Source organism: Camelina sativa, chromosome 11, assembly GCF_030686135.1.
Source record: "Camelina sativa cultivar CO46 ecotype springtype chromosome 11, ASM3068613v1".
NCBI classification, from domain to species: domain Eukaryota; kingdom Viridiplantae; phylum Streptophyta; class Magnoliopsida; order Brassicales; family Brassicaceae; genus Camelina; species Camelina sativa.
Window position 1 is genome coordinate 30,585,908 of NC_141890.1, and position 25,353 is coordinate 30,611,260.

A 25,353-nucleotide genomic window follows, 5' to 3' on the forward strand; every position below is an offset into this window, starting at 1 on the left:
TAGGTTTAACATAATAATCTCCAACATCAACATACATACATGCAGTGATGTTAAAATGGGCCGGATGCCCGCGGGCCTAAACGGGTCAGTATTAAAAATTTAAGCCTGTGGCCCGTTTAATAACACACCAAAAAATAAAAAACTTAAACGGGTTCACCCTTTTAGACCCGCGGGCGTAATGGATATGTCCGAAATTAAACGGGTAGCCCGTTTATTTCTCAACTTTAAACCTAAAAACTAAAACGTCGACGTCTTATTTCGTCTCTCTCTTTCGATTCCATCTCTCTTTCGATAGATGTCTCCATCTCCATTTCTCCACAATGCTAAAGCTCGAATTACCAAACAAGGGTAAGCTCGAATTCGATGGATACTTTGTTAAAATCACCAAACAAGCTCAAATTTTTCGTCCCTCAGTTTCATGGGTTTGAGAGATTAAGGAGTAACAATCCAAACCCTTCAAGGGTTAAGCTTGGTTTGAAGAAAAGGGCTATCAAAATTGGCTCTGGTGTTGTTGTTTCTGCGACTGCGAGTAGTACTAGTGCTTAGTTTTAGATGAACCTCTTCTTATACTTAGTTAGTGTTACCATATTTTTGTGATTTTGGATTCAATTTTGAGTAATTAAGAGTTGTTTAGTGATTCTTATTTTGTGTTAATTTTGCTGTTTGATTTGTACAGGAGCAAACAGTGTTGAAAAGAGTAGCACAAAGAGTTTAGACCTCTTGGAAATGAACTGTGTTCAGAAGGAGCGCTGTTGAAAAGTTCTTGGACTCTGAGAGTGACAAATCTGATTATGAATGGTACTTCTTTGAGTGCTCGAATGTGAATTCTCTTAATATGTTGAAGTGTTAAGTTGTTTGATGAGGAGATTCTGAACATTAGCTTGCTTCTAATCTATAATATAACGAGAGTTGAGTACTTGTCTTGTCTTTTAATCTTTTGTTTCTGGGTTTTTGTTTTGTTTGTGAACGGTTTAGGGAACAGTACAATCATCTCTAGCTACAGAGTTTCAAATCCATTGCAGCAGAACCAATTAATTACTCACAAGGTACGTTTGTTACTTACTTAAGATCATTTTGGGGTGTGTGTAGATTCACTCATGTCTCGATTTGTGTTTGTTTGCTGATTTGGATTATGTTTAATGGCATAGGTGGGTACCGGACTCTAATTTGGATTACTTACAAAGCTCAGTTCTATTTGTAAACCGGTAAGTATCTTATGTATGTTTGCCTCATGTCTTTGTTCTCTGTTCTCGATTTATTGTCTCAGTTCTTTCTTCACTGTTTGATGACTCATAAACACTTACAAATCTGTTTTACAGGTCCTCTATCTCAAATACAACTCTCATCTCTCGACAGTGAGACACATGTTTTTAAACTGATTCAAGCTCACGAGGTGTGCTTAATGGAGAATAACGATTGTTATGTGAGTAGTATGTTCTTGTTTTTGATTAGGGTCTTCTCGAGAATTTATTAAAGCTTGTTTCTTCACTGTTTGTTGACTCATAAACACTTACAAATCTGTTTTATTAATTTTGCAGAATGGACTTAGAAACTGAACATTTGATAGCAAGACTTAATGCTCAAAGTGAATATATGGATATGAATGAAGAAGATTGTGCTATAGATGTAGAAATTGATGGGAATGAGGAGGAAGAGACAGAAATGCATGGAACAAATCAAAGTGAAACTCAATCAACAACTCAAGCAACTCAAGCAACTCAAAATGCTCCACGGAAGAGAAAGTTAACTTCAAAGGTGTGGAAAGATATTATGTCAGTTGGGGTTGAAGATGATGGCAAAGAAAGAGGCAAATGCATTCACTGTGGAACCAAGTTGGTGATCAATACTAAAACACATGGGACTAAGAGCTTGATTCGTCATTTGGAGAAGTGTCCAAAGAAACCAAAGAATGAAGATAGACCTCCATATGATCATCAGATTAACCGTGAGATGACAAGTGAGATCATAATTTACCATGATTTGTCATTTCGCTATCCTGAGTATGAGAAAGTTAGAGCAAGAGACAAGTATCTCAATCCCGAGTGTCAACCAATTTGTAGACAAACTGCTGCAGCCGATGTGTATAGGAAGTATGAGATGGAAAAGGTCAAGCTGAAAGAAGTACTTGCAAACCAACGTGGGTGTGTCTGTTTCACTTCAGACTTATGGACAGCAAAAGCTACAGTTATGAGTTATATTTGTTTGACTGCGCACTACATTGATGAAAACTGGCACTTGAATAGCAAGATTTTGGCTTTCTGTGAACTTAAATCTCCTCACAATGGTGAAGAAATCTCTAACAAGATTCTGGAATGTATGAAAGAATGGGGATTGGAGAAAAAGGTATTTTCTATTACCTTAGATAATGCAACAAACAACAATAGTATGATGAACATTCTCAAGGGTCAACTTCAAATGATTAGTGGTAGTGGTTTATTATGTGATGGGAAATTTATGCATGTTAGATGTTGTGCTCATATTCTGAATCTGATAGTGAAGAAAGGTTTAGATCTAGCAAAAGATGTTATGCACAACATCAGAGAGAGTGTGATATATGTTAAAGCATCTTCAAAGAGGAGAGACGCTTTTGCTGCATGTGTTGAGAGAGTAAAGATTAAGAGTGGAGCAGGGTTATCACAAGATGTTCCTACCAGATGGAACTCCACATATGAGATGCTTGTAAGAGCTTTGAAGTTTAAGGAAGCATTTGTCAGCTTGAAGTGGTTTGACAGCAACTACAAGACTTTGCCTTCTGATGATGAATGGAATCGTGGAGAGAAAATCTGTGAGTTGTTGAAGCCGTTTAGTGATATCACGACACACTTTTCAGGTTCTAAGTATCCTACTTCTAATGTCTATTTTACACAAGTGTGGAGAATTGAACTGTTGCTGAGGAAATTTGCATCTTGTGATGATGAAGATGTGGCAAAACTGGCTCAAGATATGCAGATTATGTTTACCAAATATTGGGAGGATTATAGTCTTATTTTGGCAATGGGAGCTGTTTTAGACCCAAGAATGAAACTGCAAATGCTTGAAGTAGCTTATGAAAGAGTTGATCCAACTACTTCTGCATCGAAAATCAAAAAGCTTAAAGACAATTTGGAGATGCTCTATGAAGATTATAAGGCTAAGTCTAGGACTTGTTCTTCAAGTGTTTCTGTAACTCCAAATCCGCATGATTGGGTCAATGAATCTCCACTTGATGACGATTATGACAATGTAAGAATGTTGCTTATGTTGTTTATGTTGCTTGTGTTGCTTATGTTGCTTTTGTTGTTTATGTTGCTTCTTTTCTGTAGGATCTTTTTGAGCTTGAAAAAATCATCGGAGTTGGAGTAGGCAAGACAAAGACACATCTGGATATCTATTTAGAAGAGCCAAGATTGGAGAGAAAGTCTTTTCCAAAATTGGATGTTTTGTCCTTTTGGAAGGACAACCAACATCGACTTGGGAAATTAGCCTCTTTGGCTTGTGAAATACTAAGCATTCCCATCACCACGGTAGCATCTGAATCAGCCTTTAGTATTGGATCTCGGGTCATAACTCCTTACAGAAACCGTTTGCTTCCAAAGAACGTTCAAGCTTTGCTCTGTACTCGTAATTGGTTACATGGTTTTGCAGATTATGAAGGTAACTAAACTCTTAACTTTTACATAAAACTATTTTCCTTAACAAGTGAACTTTAACTTTTACATAAAACTATTTTCCATAAAACTCTTAACTTTAACAGGTAACATAGAGAACAACTATGACATTGGCACAACAGCATGTACTTCAGAAGAATGTTCAAGATCAGGAGATTCTATCATGCATTGAATATGTTGCTTCTATTGTTTATGGTTCTCTGTTGCCTTATGATCAAGAGATTTATCTATGTAGTAGTACTTTTATTGTTTTTGCATTTTGAAATTGGAAATTATGAGATTATCATATTAAGTTTGTTTAGTGAATTTATGTTATTCTAAAATATTTTGATTATTTCTAATCTTTATTTTAGTTTTATTCATATATCATTAATGTTAAATATACAAGTTATACAATCTCTAGTAAAAAAGCAATTTTAAGTAAAAAAACAAAAAAAAATTTATCTAAACAGATCTAAACGGGCCAGATAAATGGACAGGATCTAAACGGACAGAATATAAATGGGTCCAAAATGGACAGAGTTTAAATGGACAGGATCTAAATGGACAGGGTAGTCCCATTTTAGGATCACTACATACAGGTTTACATAAATTTGGTAAACTATCAATTTGCTGTAAAACAAATGTTTAAATTTAATTTCCGTTATCGAATCTCTTTTATGAATGACAAGGTCGACTAGTCAAGGTAGGAAACAGACCACTAGGTAAACGCCACGTCAGCTATTTTCGTTCTTCGCCTTTTTGGCTTATAAAAAAAGTGTTAAGCTGCTGAACTAAAACGACGGTGACAGACTGACATTAGCTATAAGCCTATAAGCTTACCCAGTCGATTTTTAAAATATTGATTTATCGCACAGTGTGATAAAAAAGAGAAGCAAAGAAAGAAAGAAAAAAGTAAAGTGGAGGAAGGAAGAAGAAGAAGAAGAAGCCAAGAGCAAATCTAATTTCTCTGACTACTCATTTTCATGTCGGAGACTTGCCGGAAGCCTAAAAATCTCTTCAACGGAGACTAAAAAACTTTCTCTTTTTTTTTTTTCTCTTGTTCTTTCGGTTATCTTCGTTTTTAGTGTTTTCCCCTTTGCTTACTTTTGAATAAATCAAGAGAAAGCGATAGCGAGAGTGAGAAGAGAGAGAGAGAGAGAGAGAGAGAGATGTATGTAGTGACGCCTCCTCAAAGATCCGGTTTGGGATCCGACTTTGATTTACGGGTTTACCAAACATGGAAAGGAAGTAATGTGAGTTTTTTTACTTTCTTTGTTTTTATGTGAAAGCTTTAGGTTTTGGAATTTTTAACTTCTGTGTTTATGCTTGAGATCATTTATGTTTGTTGTTTCTTCTATTGTGTTAAGATTTTCTCAGTTCATGGGCTCTGATTAGTCTGTTTAAATCTTGTATAGCTTACAAATTGAGACTTGGGGTTTCGCTTTTAGGGTATTTGTCTGTTAACAAATCAAGCTTTTGATGTCATTGTTGGTACAAAGTCAAGAAGAGCTCTGTTTTAGGTCATTACGTTGAAAAAAATGAAATCTTTAGCTTTAGCCAAGAACTTAGGGGCACTATCTGATTTTGCTTGCTAAATTTATCTGATTGGTTCCATTTACAAATGGTTAGATAGCTGATAAAGTGTGTATATTGAAGGCTGTTCTTTGGCTTTTAATGTCGAATCAAATATAGTCTAGTAGTAAGGTGGACTGAAAGATTCTGAAGGTCTTTGCTCAAATCCCTCTACTCAAGTGTTGTAACAAATACTCTTTTCTTTTGGTCCCATGTCTGCAGATATTTTGTCTTCAAGGAAGGTTTATCTTCGGGCCAGACGTGAGGTCACTTGGTTTGACCATAAGTCTCATTGTGGTCCCTGTTATTATTTTCTGCATCTTCGTCGCTAGCAAACTAATGGAGGACTTCTCTGATAGTTGGGGAGTATCAATAGTCTTTGTTGCTGTTGTCTTCACCATCTATGTGAGTTATCATAACTTTAACTTTGCATTGTCAAACGTTTTCTGTGACTGGTTCATTCATAACAACTAATGCTTCCCTCAGGACATAATTCTTCTGATGCTTACATCCGGAAGGGATCCAGGGATTATCCCAAGAAATTCTCATCCTCCTGAGCCAGAAGTTCTTGATGGCAACACAGGATCGGGGACAAGCCAAACTCCAAGATTGCCTCGTGTAAAGGAAGTAGAAGTTAAGGGGAAAGTATTTAAGGTCAAATACTGTGATACTTGCATGCTCTACAGACCGCCTCGCTGCTCACATTGTTCCATTTGCAACAACTGTGTAGAAAGGTTTGACCATCACTGTCCTTGGGTTGGCCAATGTATCGCTCAAGTAAGTTTCTCGGTTTCTTTGTTTTCATGTCCTTTAGTTTCTGACATTAGTCTATATAAATCATCTCATGCTCCTTTGGGAATTTGCAGAGGAACTATCGATTCTTTTTCATGTTTGTCTTCTCCACGACTCTTCTCTGTGTATATGTGTTCGCCTTTTGTTGTGTCTATATACGGAAGATAAAAAAATCTGAAGATATAAGCATCTTGAAAGCAATGCTCAAAACTCCAGCTTCCATTGCTCTGATAATCTACACATCCATATCGACGTTCTTCGTTGGAGGCTTAACATGTTTCCATCTCTATCTCATCAGCACAAATCAGGTACCATAATCCTTTGCCTCTTTCTTGAAAAACCTATCTCATCCGCTATGCGTGTTTAATCGTTTGAGCTTCCTTTATATTCTGTAGACAACATATGAGAATTTCAGATACAGTTATGATCGGCGTAGCAACCCACATAACAAAGGAGTTGTTGATAACTTTAAAGAAATCTTTTTTTCTTTAATACCTCCTTCAAAGAACAACTTCAGGGCTATGGTACCAAGGGAAAATTCAATGCCGTCGAGATCAGTTGTTGGCGGTTTTATGAGTCCAAACATGGGAAAAGCCAATGATGAGATTGAGATGGGGAGGAAGGGTGTTTGGGCAATGGCTGAACATGGTGGTGCCAAAAATGATGATAACAATGAACGTTTTCATGTTAACGACAACGAGTTAAACGAGTTATCACCAGACATGAGGACCATAGTGGATAGTGGTGAACAAGTCGATAGGCCAAACAATCACCCGAGGAGCTCAAACTGGGAAATGTCACCAGAAGTTATGGCCTTATCAGCAAGAAGAACTTAGAAAAAACTGGGCAAATGTTTTATTCATCGATGTATTGCTTGTGTGTTTTAGTTGTTTTAGTATTGTTTCAGACAGTTAAATCTTGAATCATTGTGTGTTAGTGTAATCTATGACTTTCACACTGAGAAAACAATATGAATACAGAAGATTTTCATACTGTACTTTGCATATGATAAAATTGCTGAAACTGAACTTTCAGACAAGTGGACCATAAGACCAGAGAACTCTTATTATACTAGTGTTCATCGAAGCACGGCTCTGCAATAAATGCAAAAGAATCATAAAGTCTTCTTTCTTCTTCTAAGTTCTAAGGAGAAGAAAGACCATTGTAATAAGATCTTTAAATCTCTTCAACCAAAAACTTTGGCTTGTTTAAGAGAAAGGTTAGAGATTGAACATTACAAGCCAACATTTTTGGTTTAACAAATTTAAAGATTAGTAGGCAATACATAGGTATATTTGACATTGAACAAAGACAAAGACAAAGACAATGAACAGAATCAACAAACTGGTCAAACTAAATATGAATAGCCTTACTGTACCAGACTAAAAATCATTTTTCACAAATATTTATGAAAAATAACTGTTTTTAACTGAGAGTGAAGGTAACTGACCAGTCAAAACACCATAGACGACAGAGATAATAAAGAGAGTCAATAGGAGTGCTCATAAGTGTGATTTGTATGCACATGTTATAAATTATATAAAAAGACGAACCATATTTCAGTTGAAATGTCACTATTACTGTTTTAGCATCCTGTACTCCTCTTTATTTAGAACCTTAGTACCTTACCATGTGAGTGAAGAGTTCAAAAACCTCTGCAAAAACTCTCTTTTTTTTTATCTCTCTCTCTCTCATTAAATCTTACTTTCAAACACTAAATAGCCAAACTTCAACAGGTAGGTTTCTTTCTTTGTCTTCTCTTAGACATACCAAAAGAGATTTGTGGTTTTTGGAGTTGACTTTGGGTTTGATTTTAGTGTAATTTACAGCAAGAACAAAATGTATAAGAATCAGCTACAAGAGCTTGCACAGAGAAGCTGTTTCAACTTACCATCATATACTTGCATAAGAGAAGGACCAGATCATGCGCCAAGATTCAAAGCTTCTGTTAACTTCAATGGTGAGATATTTGAGAGTCCCACTTACTGCTCTACTCTCAGACAAGCTGAGCATGCAGCAGCTGAAGTTTCTCTTAGCGTCCTTTCTTCTAGAGTCCCTTCAAGAGCCTTAACTGCTAAGATTCTTGTAAGTTCTCTCTGTCTTTTCTTCTTGGTTTTGATCATCATGCACAAAAAAACTGCAAGAAGTGTAACATCTTATATCTTCATGTCACACCCTCTATATTGAAGGATGAGACAGGGATTTACAAGAACCTTCTTCAAGAGACAGCACATAGAGCTGGTCTTGATCTACCTATGTACACAAGTGTGAGATCAGGATCTTGTCACTTCCCAGGTTTCTCTTGCACTGTGGAACTTGCTGGGATGCGTTTTACAGGAGAATCAGCAAAGACAAAGAAACAAGCTGAGAAAAACGCAGCAATTGCAGCTTGGTCCTCTTTGAAAAAAAGTACTCATATTCCAAGTTGTACCATAAATCCCAAAAAGCTTCTCACCTTTCTAACTGAATCCATCCTTTTATTCTGATTTGTAGTGTCAAGATTGGAATCTCAAGATGAAGAGAAGGAACAAGAGGCAGTAGCAAGAGTACTCTCAAGATTCAAACCCAAAGAAGTAAGAAGAAGAGAGACAACAAACCAATGGAGAAGAAGAACAAGTCATCAAGATACAACAAACAAGGATTTGCTGACTGAGAGATTGAGATGGATCAATCTATTGACCAATCAAGCTTCATCTTCACCATCATCATCAGCAACACAGAATCAACACAAGAAACCAAGTTTCATCTCTCTAGTTCCCCCACCAACACAGCCTAAATCCTCCAAAATTCTGCCATTTAGAACAAATCTCCAAGAAGCTAAGCCTGAGACAGAGACGATGATCACAAACTCGTTTCCTTTACCAATGGCTGATCATAAGGCCAAACTCAATGAATCATCAAACAGCTTCAGCAAGCAATCACCCTTTTCTGACAAGGGAAGATACAATTTCGTCGGAGGTTGTAACCTAAACTCTAATAGATTTGCTCCAGTAGTTCATATGAGATCAGTGATCCCGGTTTTCGCAGCTCCACCATCAAAACCAAACTTTAAACCGAACCCATCATCGTTATCGTCGTCAGTCAATGAATCCACCACATCCATAAAGCCATTGTTCTGTTACAAGTACGCCGGGACTGGGAGGCCAAGAGAAGAAGAAGAGCTCAAGACGTGAAAGGATCAAACTTGGTTTAGAATCGAGAGTTTTAGATCAAACCCATGATTAGTTAGCTAATTTTGTGGTTTAAATGACTAATCTCAAATAATATTGTTCTTTGTTAAGTGTTGTAACTTGTCAGTTTTCATATAGATATCATTATAGACCAGAATACGTTTCCGTTTCTTGATTGTGTTCTTGTTTTTTTATTTTTTTCTGGTCCGACATGAATTTTGAATGCTTGCGAATTGCACAGAGAACGAAAACACTGAGGGAGAGAGAGAGAGAGAGAGAGAGAGAGAGAGAGCATTAAATTGGGGAAGAAGGAAGAGGAAGAGAAATGTGAGTTGTTTTGCAGGTGAGAAAGAAAACAATAAATGGGGTTTTTGTCCTCCTTCATTAATGCGCCGAATGCTCTGTTCTGCTCTGCTTCCCACTCTTCTTCATTAATAATGGTTTGCTCTCTATACCGTCGGTTCTAATTATTAATAAATATATATAAAAAGTTAATATTTCGATTCCCACACACATCCACAAGTTACATTTTGTGTGAAAATAAACAAAGTTAACATTTTGGACCATATAAAAAACATTATGGTTTCTGAGAATGACATTAGTGATTTGTATTGGAGCATGTTATTTCAATACAATGCATGCAAATATCAATTATCAAAGTTAATATTTTTTTTTCATATACTCCATGTTATTTCATAAACATAAATTTATGCATATTATTCCTATAATGAAAGACTAGATTAAATCCGTACTAGAGCACGAGTTAAAATTCATTTTATTTGGACCCATACATTAATTTGTGGCATCTATCTAACTTTCTCGTGGGCCGTAACAAACCGAAACATAAATCTAAAGTGGTACCCACCAAACCGTAATTACCTACCGGACACAACTCAACCAGCCACTTGTTTGGCTTGGATTTTCATTAATAATACTATTTTCCAGGTTTGGAAACAGCTTATACGTTTTGACAAATTTTAATGACGTGGTCCGAGTAGCAGAAAGGTCACATGTGGTTGGATCTGATCTCTGACCCACGAACCTACCATAAATCCACTTTCTCATTATCCTGACAGATATATCTTGCATTATTACACGTCAGATTTTAGTGGACCAAAAAAAAAATAGAAATGCAATCCTTATTTTATTTGATTTCCAAAAATGGGTTATCAATTTAGTATTACCCGTATTCTTAACTTGCATATCAAGCTTAACAAAACTTGTATATTAATAGTAAGATATTAATTTTCTTTTTTTAAGACGAAATTGAATAAACTCTGTATTGTTGGAAAACACCTTTAAATGTATCCTTATTAACCATAATCAGAAATTCCGTTTGATAAATCATAAATCTCTTTTTACTTGCAAATCACGGTAAAACAAATATTTTTACACGTCAGATTTTCTTCGTTCTCTTTTTTTTTTTTTAAAATAAAATAAAATTAAAAAGCTACTGCCGCCTACGGCCTACTAGTCTAATTGCTTCAAATGTGACCACTGACCAATTCATCTTGTAATATAAAAGTTCAAAACATTGATAAAAACGTGTCAGAACATATATGGATTTGAATGGAAATTACGTGTTCAGATTGTAACTGCATTTTTTATGTATGTCAAACGCAGTTTTTAAAAATTATTTCTTGAACAAACTATTACATTTTTATAATTCTTTTCACACAAGTTTCCTTTCCAGAATAATTTAGGTTAAGTTTTTTTCCCTATTTTTCTGTTTTCCGGTCTGAATTTTGGAATTTTTTTTCTATTTATGCAGGAATCTGTTAAATAAATCCAAGAATATATTGCACTATGTTTGGAAAAAAATGAAAAGAAAAAACCAAAAAATTCATAATTAAACGGGAGAGAGAGTGAGTAAGCCGTGCAAAAGAAAAACTTATCTCCAATGAGTCATCGACACGTGTAAAAAGATGAGAACCGTACTCTATTGCTTCGTACCAGATCCCACAAAAGGCGGGAAGGAAACCATCAAGAAAAGCACATTGCTGACGTGGAATCGAATATTCGAAACGCAGATCCATCCAGCTCCTTTTTTCCTCAGCTCTTTCTTTTTCTAATTACTATAAATACTCTGCAAAAAAAATCCCCAAATCCTCACACAAACATTTTTCGAAATCCCTATTTTACCCTCTCTCTCTCTCTCTCTGCTCTTGAGAATGGCTCTTAGAACTGTGCTCGTCTCCGACGTCCCTAGCCTCCCGGAGTCCGTTTACGGATTAACCGAAGGTATGACTTATCTCTCTGTTCTTGAGCTATGTCGTCGTCGTTGTTGTTATTTTTTTTTCTTTTTTTTCTTAAGTTCTTGTTTTTTGATTACAACAGGTTTAGAATTGAGCAAACCGACCTCGTTTAGGTTGCCTGGTTTCTCGGTGATCGGACATAGAGGAATCGGTATGAATGTGTTGCAATCGTCTGATCGTAGGACGAGAGGTGTTAAAGAAAACTCAATTCTGTCATTTAATTCCGCCGCCAAGTATCCTATCGATTTCATTGAGTTCGATGTTCAGGTTGGTACTCGATCTTTGATTTAGTGTTCAATTCAGGTCAGAGGGGGTTCCATTGGGGTTTATGTTTTCTAATGGAAGAAGATGCTGATTTCGATTTTGTTTTTCTTTGGGTGGGGTTTGTGGATGAAGATGCTATGTATATAGTTTCTTAGAAAATTGATATGAAAAAAAAAAAAATATATATAAGAACAAGAAGATTTGAAGAGAAACGAGAGATGGCCAATAGAAGCAAAGTGAAAAAAACGACAAAAGCTTTGTGTGGTTTTTCTTTTGTAGGTGACAAAAGATGATTGTCCTGTCATTTTCCATGATGACTTCATCTACTCTGAAGAAAACGTGAGTCTTCTTCTTCTTCTTCTTAGATCTCTTTGTATTTTTTGTTTCTCTGGATCTTTGTGGGCTTGATGGATCTGGTGTTTTCTTTTATTTGGTTCAGGGTATTGTTAATGAGAGTAGAGTGACGGATCTGAGTCTGTCTGAGTTTCTTCTTTATGGACCTCAGAAGGAGTCTGAGAGAATTGGGAAGACCCTGATGAGGAAATCCAAAGAGGGGAAGGTTTTGAAATGGGACGTTGACTTGGATGATTCTCTTTGCACGTTGCAAGATGCTTTCGAACAAGTTGAACAAACTCTTGGGTTCAATATCGAGTTGAAATTCGATGATCATATCCTCTATGAACGAGAGTTTCTTGTCCATGTCCTGAGAGCAGTTCTTCAGGTATGCACAATACTAGTTCCTATTCCTCCTAATAGAACCAATTGTTAAAAATGCTCATTTTCTGATAATGTGTCATATCAAATTCCGCTCTTAGTGGAAATTGAATGAGAAAGGTCTCTACAACGTTTTTGATCTGTTTAGCATATACGAGAGGGTTTTGTCCATATCCCTTTTTGGATCATTGCTGTTGACCTAAAATTGCTAGTCTATGGTGGATTTTGATAGATCAAGACTTGTTAACTTATCATTTTAAGACATCATAAGCCTTACTGAGCAACGTTTTGTGTTAGACCTTAGAATTTCAGAGAAGTTGCTTATCTTTGGTATTGTAATGCTCTTGAACTTCTTCTGTTTTCTTATTCAATTCTGTGACAAAAACTACAGGTGGTCTCTGATTATGCTAAAGACAGACCAGTGATCTTCTCAAGTTTCCAACCAGATGCAGCAAAACTTGTTAAGGAGCTGCAGAGCACTTACCCTGTATGTTCCATTCTCGTTCTTTCCTTTGATAAATGCCAAAAAATTAACTTAAGATCTTAGTCAAGAATGAATGTAGAGTTTTCCTAATTTAACAATGTTTTCTGAACTGAACCCAGGTTTTCTTTCTGACTGATACGGGGAATGAGATTCACAATGACGTGAGAAGAAACACACTGGAAGAAGCCATTAAAGTTTGCTTGGAAGGAGGTCTTCAAGGCATTGTTTCAGAGGTAAAAGGAGTGTTCAGAAACCCAGCAGCCATTGCCAAGATCAAAGAATCTAACCTCTCTCTCCTCACATATGGCAAACTCAAGTAAAGCTTCCTTCACACTTCTTATGCACAACTAATTTATGACTAATGTCTAAATCCCCCAATTCTGTTTTCTTATTGCTGTTGGATCCGATCATTGATTAGATTTTATATATTGTGTTGCAGCAATGTGGGAGAGGCCGTGTACATGCAATATGTGATGGGGATTGATGGAGTGATTGTAGATTTTGTTGAGGAGATTATAGAGTCCACGAGACTCATGATGATAAGACCACCATCATCATCATCACCATTACCATCACCTACCAAGGATGATGATGGTGCCATTACACGACCTGAGTTTTCACAGAAGGAGATTGCTTTTCTTCTCAAGCTTCTCTCTCAATTAATACAAAATTGATCTTCATTCTCTGCTTTTTTTTTTCTTTTTCCCCAAGTTTCTTTTTAGGGTTTTTTTTTTTTTTTTTTTTTTTTTTAAATTTTTAATTTCCTTGGTTGATTTTTAATTTATTATTCTGGGTGCATTGCCCAATAGTTGGAACTGTACATAATTTTATGTAATTTTCTTTCTTTCACAAGGATTCATTTTACAGAAGGAAACCAACTATTATTTATTATTCATAACTAGAAAATTATATATTTGATACATCAGCTTTGTAGTATAATTATAGGTCGATCAATGTTTTTAGTTCAGTGTTCTAAACAAGTCAAGATAATTCTTAATTCCTCAATTAGAATTTGAAGTAATTGATTTGTTCCAACCTTTACAGGATGCTCGAAGTTCCAATATTCAAACTACATCTCATGCTCTCACTCCTCTGCCTTAACAATGAAGAAAACAAAAAGACATTCGTTTCTCTTCAAGTATCAAATTCAAGAATCCAATGCCAGTTGCCACAACAGAAAGTCTCTTTTATATACCCTAACCTAAAAAAATTAACAACTGATTCACGATCGCTTAATAATAAAACTTCCCTTCAACTCAATTTTAATGTTTTGATTTGTTTCCATGCATGCTTTATTTAAACGTTTTCTACTACGTTTTCAATTCTACTACAATTATATTTACCACTCAAGATCTGAATTCAGTTTTCATTGTAAGGTTTTATACCAACTACTGATTGATATAGTACAATCACTTTTTTTTTTGTTCACTAATTCTAACAATGACTGGAATAGGAAAAAAAAAAAACTCAAATTTATCTGAACACAAAATCTAAGTTTATCTTCATTTTTTGTTTAGTACGGAAACATCAAACAAAATAAAATAATATATATAAAAACCGTTTTAAAATATATTTAGGAACATTAAAAATAAAATAACAGTAGTTTGAGCTTTCGATTGTTAACTATTTTAAATATAATAAAATGTAAAAACTCAAAAATTGTGTTATATAAATATTCCATTCTGATTTAAGTAAATAAAAAAAAAAGTAAAATTGTGTTATGTAAATATTACTCTATTAATAGTTACCATTAACGATCAATGCATGCGTGGCGTGTTATCTTATTCAATTTTTTTTTGTTTTTAAAAAGGAAAAATCATTTTTCCTAGTTGTATTAGGAATAAGACGAAGCTATCTTTGTTCCGACAGTATATATATATGATCACAGTCTAGTTCGCAACAAACTTATCTTATAGGCAGCTTCGGGTTCAACCTACCAAACTCCTCCACACAAAAAAAAAAAACATCCCCCAGATATTTCACACGCTTTGCGGGAGATCTCCATCAACATAAAACCCTGGCGGTCGATAATTTATTTAACTTTATTTACTTTATTATTGCAATGGGGCCTGTAACATACAACGACCTGCCAATAGGGATGAGGTTTCGTCCTTCAGATTTGGAGATGGCAGTTTATTTCTTGTACAAGAGAGCTTTCGGATATCAGATGAATGCTCGTATAGTACCTGAAGACTGTCATGATATCTTCTCAAGACATCCTCAGGACTTGCCTGGTGAGACTTCCTTCCTCTTTATTCTGAATTGTATCAAAAATATGTTCTGTTTTTATTGGCTTATTCCTTGTTTTCTTGAATCAGCAGCTTTGTTTTGTGAATATGATAACCTTTTTTTTGATTTTTATGTTCTTCTTTCAGACTATGAAAAGGAAGATGAGCATTGGTACTTCTATCGGAAAAAATCTAAAAGTCCTACCAAGTCTTATAATCTTTGGATACCAACTGGAGAAGAAACGGAAGTGTTGGATCCAAAGAAGAATGACAAATTAGTCGGTATAAAACATTCATTTGCTTTCATTGAGAACGAAGAAGAAGAATCCGAAAATAACGGTTTGCCTGACGAAGAAGAAACTCCAGAATACAATTGGTACTTGGATGAAATTAGTCTCCCATTGACAGTTACAGATACTGATTGGACTATGTGCCACGTCTATTGCAAGAATACCAAACCTGAGTTTGTAAGTTTGCCAGTAGTCCCATACGAATCCGAATCCGAATCCGAACCCGAGTCGGATCAATCGGAAGGAGAGGAAGGAGAAGAAGAAGAAGAAGAAGAAGAAGAAGAAGAAGAAGAAGAAGAAGAAGAAGAAGAAGAAGAAGAAGAAGAAGAAGAAGAAGAAGAAGAAGAAGAAGAAAAAGAAAAAAGTGTAGAGAAGCCTGCAGCAGAAACATTGAACCTTGTTAAAGAAAAAAAAGACGAAACCGGTCTTCTTCCTCCACCTCCTGCTTCACCTTAAGGCTTCTTTATCCATCACATGGTGCTTTGGTCGTTTTATCAAGTGTTCATGAACGCAGCTTTGGTGCCTTTTTATGATATTTAATTTATTCAATCTTTTATGAAGACAGAGTTTTTGATTTGGTCTATGGAATAATTTTTATGAGAAAATGAAGAGAAGAAAGAGTTTTGGAATCAGAATGAAAATGCAAAAACATAATCACATCATAAATAAATAATAATAGCTCTTCTTGGTATCATCATCAAGAAGAGTATTAGATTCTCTCAACACCTATCAAAGTCCAAATATTTTTATTACCTTCTAGCTGCATACATAAGTACAGGTTTATGTCTCTGATTGTCTCATTTCAGTTTCCGTTAACATCACTTACTCGCTGAGGGCTCATGTTAGTAATCACCCGTCTACCTTGCTAAATTGCGCTCGTATTCCTCCAGAGGAGTAAATCAGAGCTATACGAGTCGTAATCTATTCCAATCGTTTGCTAAAATAGAAAGATATATATTTATATACAATATGATTAGTCCAATTTTAAGACTAGAATCCAAAAAAAGAAAGAAAAAATTTCAAAATTATTAAGGGAAAGGATGACTTTGACCATCTTAAAAACATTTTTTTTGGTCAAACATAAACTTTTTTTTTATTTTTTTTTCTTCTTCCTACTTCCGCCTTTGTCATAAATCTTTGACTTTGACTTTGACTTTTCTCCAGTCTCGGCAGATTAGGCCACGTGTTAAATCTCTTATCTGAACCGTTCATCTTGTTAAGACGACGCGTATCATTTTTTTTTCTCTCTCTCTCCAAAATGGTCTCGTCTCCGTCTCTCTGTTGTTTCTTTCTTCCGATCTGTTTTTTTTTTTTTTTTTCTTTCTTTGACCAGAAAAACAATCTTTCTTTTTTCTTCTTCAATGTCGTTGAACACATCCTAAAGATACTTGAAATAATCGCTCACTCCTTCGTCTATCTTCTCTCTCTCTTTAGACAACTCCCAAATTTTGCGAAATCATCGAGCGCTTCGTGATTAGGGTTTTTGTTTTATCGGGGGAGATATAGATATGATGAAAGCTTCGTTTGGAAGGTTAAGGAGATACGCATTGCCTAAGACCGATGCGATTGATGTTGGAGAGCTTTTTCCCACCGCTCAGATTGAAGGTCTTGCTCGAGCTGCTAAGGTTATTTTATTCACTGTTTCTCATAAATGTTCGTTCTCGGGATTTTTTTAAGTAGGGTTTTGATGTTCTTCGTACTTCGATCGAGTTTTTTTTTTCTGACTTTTCATGAATTGGAATGGTTTTGAGGATTTACATTTATAGAAATTTGTTCATTAATTTCTACTTTTATAGATATTTCTTATGGAGGAATTAGGAATTGGCTTTTATATTAGTTATGGTAAGAGAACTGATATTGTAACTGATGCTACTTTGTTTGCTTGTTTCATGAATTTAGACCTGGAGGAAAACATGAATTTTTTTAGTCATTTAAGTTATGAATTTTAGCGAATTGTGTGATGCTAATAGTCTAAGTTATTTTGTTTTCAGGATATGCAAGACATGAGAGAAGGTTATGATAGATTACTTGAGGTAGCTGCTGCGATGGCTAATAGCGCATATGGTAAACTAAGCTCTCCAATTTTTATTAGTCTTTCACTTTTGTAGCTTCTTGATGTTCTCTAACATTGTAACTGTAAGTCTGTAATGTGTATGGTTGCTTCATATGAGATGGGGCTTGCAAGTTGCAATACCTGCGAGCTCTGTTGGATTGAATTTACTTCAATTTTGTACTATTGCTGCTAGCCTCTCATTGATGTCTTCGATAAAATTAGTCACCATGCGAATTTTTCATTTCCTAGTGTCTTCAGCATTTCTTAATAAGTATTTTTTTTTTTTGTTTAACTTTGTTAGAAACCTTTGTTGATGTTTTAGGTTTCTTTTATATTTTGTGCTCATTCTGCTTCATACACGAACATCAGTATATTGTTAGACTTGATCAATTTTCTTTTTTTTTTGTTTCTTTCGTTTGGTATTATTATCAGAGTTTTCTGAATCATTGGGGGAAATGGGTTCATGCTTGACACAAATCGCGCCTCATAATGATCAAGAAACTGGTAAGCTTTCCAAGATTCGGCGGCTATCATGGAAGTTTGTTTTTCCTGTTTCCATGCGGTAACATTGTTTCTTCTTCTGCAGGTGGAATTCTGCTAATGTTAGGTAAAGTTCAGTTTGAGCTTCAGAAACTCGTCGACACTTATGTAAGTTGGATGTTGCAACCTTGTACTTTTCATGAACCAAATATGTATAATTATTATGAACAAAACTGAGGAAATTCTTGTTTCACTCTTTTTTTCCTTCAGCGTTCTCAAATATTCAAGACCATTACACGACCATCAGAGTCACTTCTTAGTGACCTTAGAACCGTCGAGGTATGCCCTAGCTTTAGACTTTTGAAGTCAAGAGTTTATATGAAAGCCAGAAAACTTCTCGTTCCAACCTTATAAAGACCACTTAGATTCTCATCTTTTCTTGTCTCTCCCTCTCAGGATATGAAGCAACAATGTGAAGAAAAGAGGTCAGTTATTTTCTGCAATGTAGTTTTTCATTTTCTTGGTTTTGGTTTGATATAATCTTGCCTTAACCTCTGAGTCTTACTTACAGAGACGTCGTTAAGCACATGATTACGGAGCATGTGAAAGACAAGGTACAACTTAAAGGCAGTAAAGGGGAAAGACTTATTCGCCGTCAGTTAGAGACTGCCCGTGATGAGCTACAAGATGAGGCGACTTTGTGCATTTTCCGATTGAAATCTCTAAAGGAAGGCCAAGCTCGAAGTCTCCTCACACAAGCTGCCCGCCATCACACTGCTCAGGTACAATATGAATAAGATGACTATTTTCTGTATGAAACCGATCTGCAATTGCTCAATCAGTGTCTCTTGTGCTTTCTTATATACGCATAGATGCATATGTTCTTTGCTGGTCTAAACTCGCTGGAGGCAGTAGAGCACCAAGTCAGAATTGCTGCAGAGAGACAACACATCGACTGTGAGCTCTCTGATCATGGGAACGAAATGGAATGTAGTGAGGATAATGATGATGATGATGACCGACTTGTTAACAGAGATGGAGAACTAAGTTTTGACTACATAACAAGTGAGCAGAGAGTAGAAGTTATATCTACACCACATGGATCGATGAAGGTAATTTGAATTTTAAAATGGACCTGAAATTGGAAAAGAGAAACTTTACCGATTAAATAACAGAGTCTCATGTACTGCCATTTCCATATAGATGGATGACACAGATCTCTCGTTTCAACGCCCTTCACCTACAGCAGCAGCAACAGTATGTTATTTTCTTGAATCTTATATCAGATTTTAAACATTTTGTATGTACTTAAAAATTTGTGAACTCTCAATTGTATGAGAATTGCATGAGTGATTCGGTGTTGAAGTTATATTCTCTGCTGCAGGTAAATGCAGATCATAGGGAAGAGCACCAGCACCCAATTTCAAACCGAGATCGCAGAACGAGCAGCCATTCAGCACCTTTGTTTCCGGAAAAGAAATCTGATATAGCAGATAGATTGATGAGACAGGTGACGCCATCTGCAAATGCTTACATATTACCAACTCCAGTCGATTCAAAGTCCTCATCAATCTTCACAAAACCCGTCACCCAAACAAGCCACAGTGCAAACTTATGGCATTCTTCTCCGCTAGAACCGATAAAGACCGCTCATAAAGATGTGGAAAGCAACCTCTATTCCCGTCTTCCCCGTCCTTCAGAACACGCATTTTCTGGACCACTTAAACCATCCTCGACCCGTCTTCCAGTTCCAGTTCCTGCTCAGGCTCAGTCATCTTCTCCAAGGATCTCTCCTACTGCTTCACCTCCGCTTGCTTCTTCTCCTCGGATCAACGAACTCCATGAGCTTCCAAGACCACCAGGTCAGTTTGCACCGCCAGGACGCTCGAAATCTCCTGGTCTGGTTGGTCATTCGGCGCCATTAGCGGCTTGGAATCAAGAAAGAAGCAATGTAGTTGTGTCAACGAACATTGTAGCATCACCACTTCCGGTACCACCACTTGTCGTAGCGAGAAGCTTCTCTATACCTTCTAGAAACCAGAGAGCCATGGTTCAACAACCCTTGCCTGAGAGGAACCAAAACAGAGTAGCCTCTCCACCGCCTTTGCCACTAACGCCAGCGTCTCTGATGAATCTCAGATCGCTGTCTCGGTCTCAAGTTGGGGAAGTTGCTCATCAGAGCGGACTAATTAGAGGTAACGGAAACAAAACTAACTTGGTCTTTCTGTAACTTATCTTAATCATTAATGATTTGATGACATGGTTTGTTTATATTATAAACGCAGGAGTAAAACTGACTGAACACTACTGACGCTGTAACGTCGCGTTTGATCAAAACGTTAGTTGTAGAAAGAGACCTACGTACGCGAGTAAATATAAAAGTCGATATTTTGTAATTCTTTAGTTGTTGAATCTCCTAATTTGTTCTTAGGCTTCAGATTTTTTAAAATTTTTTTACTTCTTATTTCACTTTGAGACCAATGTTAACGTAAAAATTAGTTCTTTACTTTCTGAAAAATAGGATAAAAAGAGTTTTTAGGGGAAATGATAGGATACTACCTTTCTCCAACCAAGAAACTAAATAAACCTTACAAAATCCATCGATTTCACCTTTGAAGAAGAAAGTAGGCATTTATCTTCTTTTTTTTGAGTTTATAAGCTAAAAAGTTTATTTAATTTCTAAATATGGTATTTTGTGTTATACAAAAAAAGAAAGTGAAAATGACAGTAACATGATCAGAGAGAGAGTTAGGCTGGAGAAATATGTTTACCGGATAACACGTGAAGATGGCTAGAATACCTAACTTTGTAGCTTCTCGCTCTACCCTTTATTCTTTGATTTAATTGGAATTTTTGTATTTTAAAGCTTTATTCTAGTATAATTTGCATTGTAAACTAAGGGAGTGTATTCAAACCATGATTTTGGAGAATTTGATGGGATTTAGGAAATTTAGAATTTTGATAGATTTTAGAGAAGTTGATATGATTTTCTGTAAAATTCTTTCAAATCCCACCTAAAAACATGAGATTTAGATTTCGGTATGTTTAACTAAACAAATCCTCTCAAATCCTCCAGAATCCTAAAAATCATTAAAATCCAAATCCACAAAATTGTTTTGAATAACAGTGGATTTTAAAGTAGATTTTTAAATCATCAGTTCAATAACAGTGGATTTTAAAGTAGATTTTTAAATCATCAGTTCAATAACAGTGAATTTTAATAGACTTTTTAAAATCCATGATTGAATAACATAAGATTTGTAAATTTCACACAAATCACTTAAAATGTCAAGTTGAATACACCCCCTAATATTTTCTATTAAGTTTCAGTCTAGAGATCGTGATTTTTTTTTTGTTTCCCATTTTATAAAGAGACGAAAATAATAAATTTTGATTAATTAAAGCCGTTAGAAAAAAAAAACGAGTATTATGCGTTAATGCCGAAATAGTTGTATTATACAGTAAACACTACAGTTTCCAGAAATATCAAATTAAAAAAAAAAGGGAAAAAAAAAAGCAAAAAAAAAGAAAAAAAAGAAGGGGAGCTATGGTGATGCGATGTTGGGATTTATTTATAAGCGAGACGAGACGAGACGAGAGGTAAGAAGAGAAGAAGAAGAAGAAGAAGAAGAAGAAGAAGAAGAAGGTCTCCATCATCTACATTCTTCTTTTATTTTATTTTCTCCATTATTAGTTTTTTCGTATTGCATCCTTCGAATTCACTTAGTTGGTGTTCGATTTTGGGGCTGGGATTGCGATTTTTGGATTTTGGCGTATAGAAACTTTTTTTTTTTTTTGCATCATCCTCAGGTTCTTTGATTTTTATTGCTTCATCGGTGCGTTTCATCATCAGATTCTTCTGATTGACGACGATGAGAGCTCTCATCTCTTCATTGTTTTGATTTCATCATCACACAAAATGTTTCCCCTGTGCAATCTCTCTGGTTCATCTTTCAACATTCATGATCCGCACTTTTTTTTTTTCTTTCTTATGTCGTTTGTTGATTTGTGCCTTATTTGTATACTATAATTCCTCATTGGTTCTGGTTTTGTATGATTAATGTTCCTTGATCATTATCTTCATCTCTTCTTACTTTTTACATGTAAGAGAAATAATGAGAAAAGTTATAAACTTATCTTCTTCATTTATGTGTTGACTCCTTGTTTCTTTCATGGTATCAGAGCCAGGTTGCTGTCTAATACTACAGCTTGTGTTTTAGTGTGATGCAGCTTTTATGAATCTTTCAGATTAGTTTTTTTTTTTTGGATTAGAGCCGTATTGTAATTGGATATGTTGTTGATTCTTCTTCTCCCATTTTTTTTTGTTCATTTCAGGAGACTGTGACACCTATCAACTCTGTCTTATCTAATCCTCAACATATATATGTTGTAGGCAACTATATTTTTAGAAGTGATAAGGTCCTCTGAGCATTGGCATGGGTCTGCCACATACTGCTTCAAACGAGCAAGCAAATGAAGGTTTGTCTTCTGCTTCAAGTTGCAGCCTTTCCCAAAGTCTTCCTGTAAATGCCTCTTCTGGTGATTCCACCGGTAATTTAAGAGGGAATAATGAAGGATTATTCCCTCTTAAATTACCGGTGGAATCACCAGAAGAGGCATTTACAGGAAGACTTTGGGAAAGGCTGCAACTTGAAGCAGAAGACAAACCTTCATTTGCTTGCTCGTTTGAAGCAGTATGTGGCAGAATCTGATAGGAACACTACATTGAAATCTTTGGAGTTTAGAGATGATGACTTTTGGAGATTTCATGACACCCGGGCTGGTACTTCATTATCTGATCACCAACCGGCTTATGCCATGGATAAGGTTAATTTGAATCGAAATGGAGTTAGAAGGATAGTTGGTTTCCAGTCAAATGAATCTAGCTCACCGAGTAGTGAATACACACGTATCACTGGTAATCGCACTGCTGGATCTAATGAAGTAGATATCACCGGTGGATCATTAGTCAGGAAACGGGTTAGCTCTCCTCTGAGTAAGCTTTTCCCTGAGAAATTTAGAGGTGACTCGCTCGATATCAGCCGTAGCAACCAACAGTTAACAACCAACACTCCTGTTGCACAAGATCATAAAAAGGCCAATATCTCTGAGACATTATGTTTCTTTACCACTTCTACGTGCTCTGAATGGGGGAATGACTCGTCACACAGGGGTAAGCTTTCATCTACCATTTTCACGGATGGTCCATTGCTTGACTCCAGTGATCTACAGCCCACAAAAGATATACCTTACTTATATTCACCAGTACATGAAAGATCTCTAGTACATGCTAAACCATTACCATGTCATAAGAATATATCTGTCTCTCCTCCATTTTCTCTGTCACCTCTTGGGCCAAGATTTTCCGAGAGAATGAAAGCTCTCCAAGGGGGCCTAAATGGGAATGTTTTTGAAGATGGTGTTTGTTTAAGGAATACTGGTGAAGAAGCAGAACTCAGGACTGGTCGTATATCGTTTGATGATAGTAATGGTATCCAGAGAGCCTTTTCAATGGATACAGGTATTGAATCAGTTCCTACATCTCCATGTAAAAGGTTTAGTAGAAGCTTGAGTGGACGTCCCATTCAAAGGTCATTGGTTGGTTCTTTTGAAGAATCGCTATTTTCAGGAAGGTTTTCCTGTGGGCAAACTAATCAGGTCTCACTCACACCAAAACCCATAAAAGATTCATAAGATCAGTCAAACCTCTTTGTTGTCAGTAACCAAAAAACATTTAAGACATTTACATTTGATTCACTTACTCTCTTTTGTGTCTTTCTTTGTAGAAGATCGACGGTTTTCTTGCCATTCTTAGTATTGCTGGTGGAAACATCTCTCCAAAATCACAAAAGCTTCCATTCTCAGTAACAAGTATTGGTGATGATTGCTTCTTACTATACTACGCCTCCATAGATATCTCTGGAGGGTCTTCGCAAAACAAACTATGGGGTCAGAAACTGAAAACCAACCAAAAAAATTCTGATGCTCAGAGCATTAATAGACGGCTTCGAATTCCTATGAAGGGTCGTATCCAACTGGTACCCTCTTGTCTCTTGTCTTATTTGAAAAAGTAGATTCTCGCAATAATGATTAAAATTAGAATTATATGATGACTTATTCATGATATGATCTTCTGTTTTGCAGGTTCTGAGTAACCCTGAAAAGACACCTCTTCACACTTTCCTCTGTAATTATGACTTAACAGATATGCCACACGGTACAAAGGTAACTTCAAACCTTCCTCCCCTTGTTTAATTCATTTGCTGTCCCATTTTAGATTTCAGTTGTTGCTTGCGTTATCTAAAAGATGCAATGATTCAACGTTTGATCGAAGTCTTGTTTCATGGTCAGACCTTCCTGCGCCAAAAGGTTACCCTGGCCTCCTCTGTTCTGACCAAAGCCAACCAAAGTCTTGCAAATAAAGGTAGTGAAGGATCTGAGTCAGTGGATGAATTGCATTCGCCGAATGAGTGTGGGAACAAGAATTGTCGTGAGACGTACAGAGAAACAGGAAAACGCTGCTCAAAATCCGGAGTCATGCGCTACGCTCTACATCTAAAATTTATTTGCCCGTTACGCAAGAAAGCCACAAAATTAGGTCAGAAGAAAAGCTTGGATGCAGCAGACGATGGGGAGAGGAGATTCTATTTGTATAACGACTTAAGAGTTGTGTTTCCTCAACGCCACACTGATTCTGATGAAGGAAAGGTATGTTTTAAGAAATTTTATTTAAACGTCATTTGGTAAAAGCTACTTTTGAACGCAAACGCAAAACGCTGATGTGGCTTTTGAAATTGCAGTTGAATGTGGAGTATCATTACCCGGAAAATCCAAGATACTTCGACGTGTAACCAATTGAATCTCTCTGCTTCCTAAATCGTTTTCTAATTTAGCTTTTGTTAGAAGAAAATAAAAGAACGTTGTACATATAAAATAGAGAATAAATCATCTGTCATCTAAATAGCCATACCAAGTTGGTTTCACTTTCAGTAATGGCTGACTTACTTTGTAGAGAACACTACTGCTAAAAAACGAAAACATGCAATTTTATGAATCTGCTATCCAATTTTTTTTTTATCAGACAGTTAAATCAGGTATCCTGTAAATAGAGCTACAACACAAAATTAGTAACTAAATTTAATGATCTCGTAGATCAAAGGTTGGGATTTGGGAAGAGAAACCATGAAGGAGGTAATAGAGCGACCTCGGCAAAATGTTTCTGTAAAGATCAGTTTCTCTTTTGATCTTCAAATAGGTCATACACTTTTCTACCTCAGACTTGACCTGCAAGTAAACCTCCTGAGCTTTCTCTTTATCACTTAGCTCTTTGTCTCTACCTTCTGTTTCTATTGGTTTCCCAGAGTATACATAAAACCGTCCCGGAATCTTGGGAATTATCCCAGGCACATGCAAATCTTGTTT

At 36.1% G+C, this 25,353-nt stretch overlaps 5 protein-coding genes and 1 pseudogene across 14 annotated transcripts; all 6 read left to right on the forward strand.

Moving 5' to 3' along the window:
* Positions 1 to 4,334: 4,334 nt before the first annotated feature.
* Positions 4,335 to 6,985, forward strand: LOC104724477 (putative protein S-acyltransferase 6). The gene is made up of 5 exons (XM_010442966.3): positions 4,335 to 4,882; positions 5,424 to 5,606; positions 5,688 to 5,978; positions 6,068 to 6,301; positions 6,389 to 6,985. Exons 1-5 carry the CDS (start codon positions 4,799 to 4,801, stop codon positions 6,827 to 6,829), a joined length of 1,233 nt encoding a protein of 410 aa, XP_010441268.1. The 5' UTR covers positions 4,335 to 4,798; the 3' UTR covers positions 6,830 to 6,985.
* Positions 6,986 to 7,548: 563 nt separating this feature from the next.
* On the forward strand, positions 7,549 to 9,333 carry LOC104724478 (double-stranded RNA-binding protein 5-like; annotated as a pseudogene). The gene is made up of 4 exons (XR_015571509.1): positions 7,549 to 7,729; positions 7,811 to 8,078; positions 8,183 to 8,402; positions 8,487 to 9,333. The product of XR_015571509.1 is annotated as a double-stranded RNA-binding protein 5-like (transcript).
* A 1,904-nt stretch (positions 9,334 to 11,237) lies between these two features.
* On the forward strand, positions 11,238 to 13,754 carry LOC104724480 (glycerophosphodiester phosphodiesterase GDPD2). Its single transcript, XM_010442969.2, has 7 exons — positions 11,238 to 11,404; positions 11,501 to 11,685; positions 11,962 to 12,021; positions 12,122 to 12,403; positions 12,788 to 12,883; positions 13,000 to 13,196; positions 13,320 to 13,754. The coding sequence occupies exons 1-7, from the start codon at positions 11,335 to 11,337 to the stop codon at positions 13,552 to 13,554; spliced, it is 1,125 nt and encodes a 374-aa protein (XP_010441271.1). The 5' UTR covers positions 11,238 to 11,334; the 3' UTR covers positions 13,555 to 13,754.
* Positions 13,755 to 14,787: 1,033 nt separating this feature from the next.
* LOC104724479 (NAC domain-containing protein 104-like) lies at positions 14,788 to 16,027 on the forward strand. Its single transcript, XM_019232447.2, has 2 exons — positions 14,788 to 15,114; positions 15,256 to 16,027. The coding sequence occupies exons 1-2, from the start codon at positions 14,943 to 14,945 to the stop codon at positions 15,852 to 15,854; spliced, it is 771 nt and encodes a 256-aa protein (XP_019087992.2). The 5' UTR covers positions 14,788 to 14,942; the 3' UTR covers positions 15,855 to 16,027.
* A 589-nt stretch (positions 16,028 to 16,616) lies between these two features.
* Positions 16,617 to 20,476, forward strand: LOC104724481 (uncharacterized protein At2g33490). Of its 2 annotated transcripts, XM_010442971.3 has the most exons (11): positions 16,617 to 17,023; positions 17,390 to 17,462; positions 17,884 to 17,955; positions 18,038 to 18,099; positions 18,202 to 18,270; positions 18,388 to 18,416; positions 18,503 to 18,713; positions 18,804 to 19,043; positions 19,135 to 19,188; positions 19,316 to 20,126; positions 20,217 to 20,476. In XM_010442971.3, the coding sequence occupies exons 1-11, from the start codon at positions 16,907 to 16,909 to the stop codon at positions 20,240 to 20,242; spliced, it is 1,764 nt and encodes a 587-aa protein (XP_010441273.2). In that variant the 5' UTR covers positions 16,617 to 16,906; the 3' UTR covers positions 20,243 to 20,476. The 2 variants fall into 2 exon arrangements, with proteins under 2 accessions (XP_010441273.2, XP_010441272.2); XM_010442970.3 differs by lacking the exon at positions 20,217 to 20,476 and having other exon boundaries at positions 16,625 to 17,023; positions 19,316 to 20,161.
* An 809-nt stretch (positions 20,477 to 21,285) lies between these two features.
* On the forward strand, positions 21,286 to 24,985 carry LOC104724482 (uncharacterized). 8 transcript variants are annotated; one of them, XM_087475955.1, is made up of 7 exons: positions 21,286 to 21,577; positions 22,267 to 22,529; positions 22,627 to 23,589; positions 23,718 to 23,969; positions 24,076 to 24,156; positions 24,283 to 24,639; positions 24,732 to 24,985. In XM_087475955.1, the coding sequence occupies exons 2-7, from the start codon at positions 22,368 to 22,370 to the stop codon at positions 24,780 to 24,782; spliced, it is 1,866 nt and encodes a 621-aa protein (XP_087332081.1). In that variant the 5' UTR covers positions 21,286 to 21,577; positions 22,267 to 22,367; the 3' UTR covers positions 24,783 to 24,985. The 8 variants fall into 8 exon arrangements, with proteins under 8 accessions (XP_087332081.1, XP_087332082.1, XP_087332083.1 ...); XM_087475956.1 differs by having other exon boundaries at positions 23,721 to 23,969; XM_087475957.1 differs by having other exon boundaries at positions 21,324 to 21,577; positions 22,267 to 22,371; positions 22,637 to 23,589.
* The last annotated feature ends 368 nt before the right edge of the window (positions 24,986 to 25,353 follow it).

Coding starts and splice junctions, on each gene's coding strand:
- LOC104724477 (XM_010442966.3), top strand. CDS start 4,799: ATGTATGTAGTGACGCCTCCTCAAAGATCCGGTTTGGGATCCGACTTT. Junction 5,607..5,687: donor CTGTTGTCTTCACCATCTAT/GTGAGTTATCAT, acceptor TGCTTCCCTCAG/GACATAATTCTTCTGATGCT. Junction 6,302..6,388: donor ATCTCATCAGCACAAATCAG/GTACCATAATCC, acceptor TATATTCTGTAG/ACAACATATGAGAATTTCAG.
- LOC104724480 (XM_010442969.2), top strand. CDS start 11,335: ATGGCTCTTAGAACTGTGCTCGTCTCCGACGTCCCTAGCCTCCCGGAG. Junction 11,686..11,961: donor TCATTGAGTTCGATGTTCAG/GTTGGTACTCGA, acceptor TTTCTTTTGTAG/GTGACAAAAGATGATTGTCC. Junction 12,022..12,121: donor TCATCTACTCTGAAGAAAAC/GTGAGTCTTCTT, acceptor TATTTGGTTCAG/GGTATTGTTAATGAGAGTAG.
- LOC104724479 (XM_019232447.2), top strand. CDS start 14,943: ATGGGGCCTGTAACATACAACGACCTGCCAATAGGGATGAGGTTTCGT. Junction 15,115..15,255: donor ACATCCTCAGGACTTGCCTG/GTGAGACTTCCT, acceptor TTCTTCTTTCAG/ACTATGAAAAGGAAGATGAG.
- LOC104724481 (XM_010442970.3), top strand. CDS start 16,907: ATGATGAAAGCTTCGTTTGGAAGGTTAAGGAGATACGCATTGCCTAAG. Junction 18,271..18,387: donor GTGACCTTAGAACCGTCGAG/GTATGCCCTAGC, acceptor TCTCCCTCTCAG/GATATGAAGCAACAATGTGA. Junction 18,714..18,803: donor CCCGCCATCACACTGCTCAG/GTACAATATGAA, acceptor ATATACGCATAG/ATGCATATGTTCTTTGCTGG.
- LOC104724482 (XM_087475955.1), top strand. CDS start 22,368: ATGGGTCTGCCACATACTGCTTCAAACGAGCAAGCAAATGAAGGTTTG. Junction 23,590..23,717: donor CCTGTGGGCAAACTAATCAG/GTCTCACTCACA, acceptor CTTTCTTTGTAG/AAGATCGACGGTTTTCTTGC. Junction 24,157..24,282: donor ATATGCCACACGGTACAAAG/GTAACTTCAAAC, acceptor TTTCATGGTCAG/ACCTTCCTGCGCCAAAAGGT.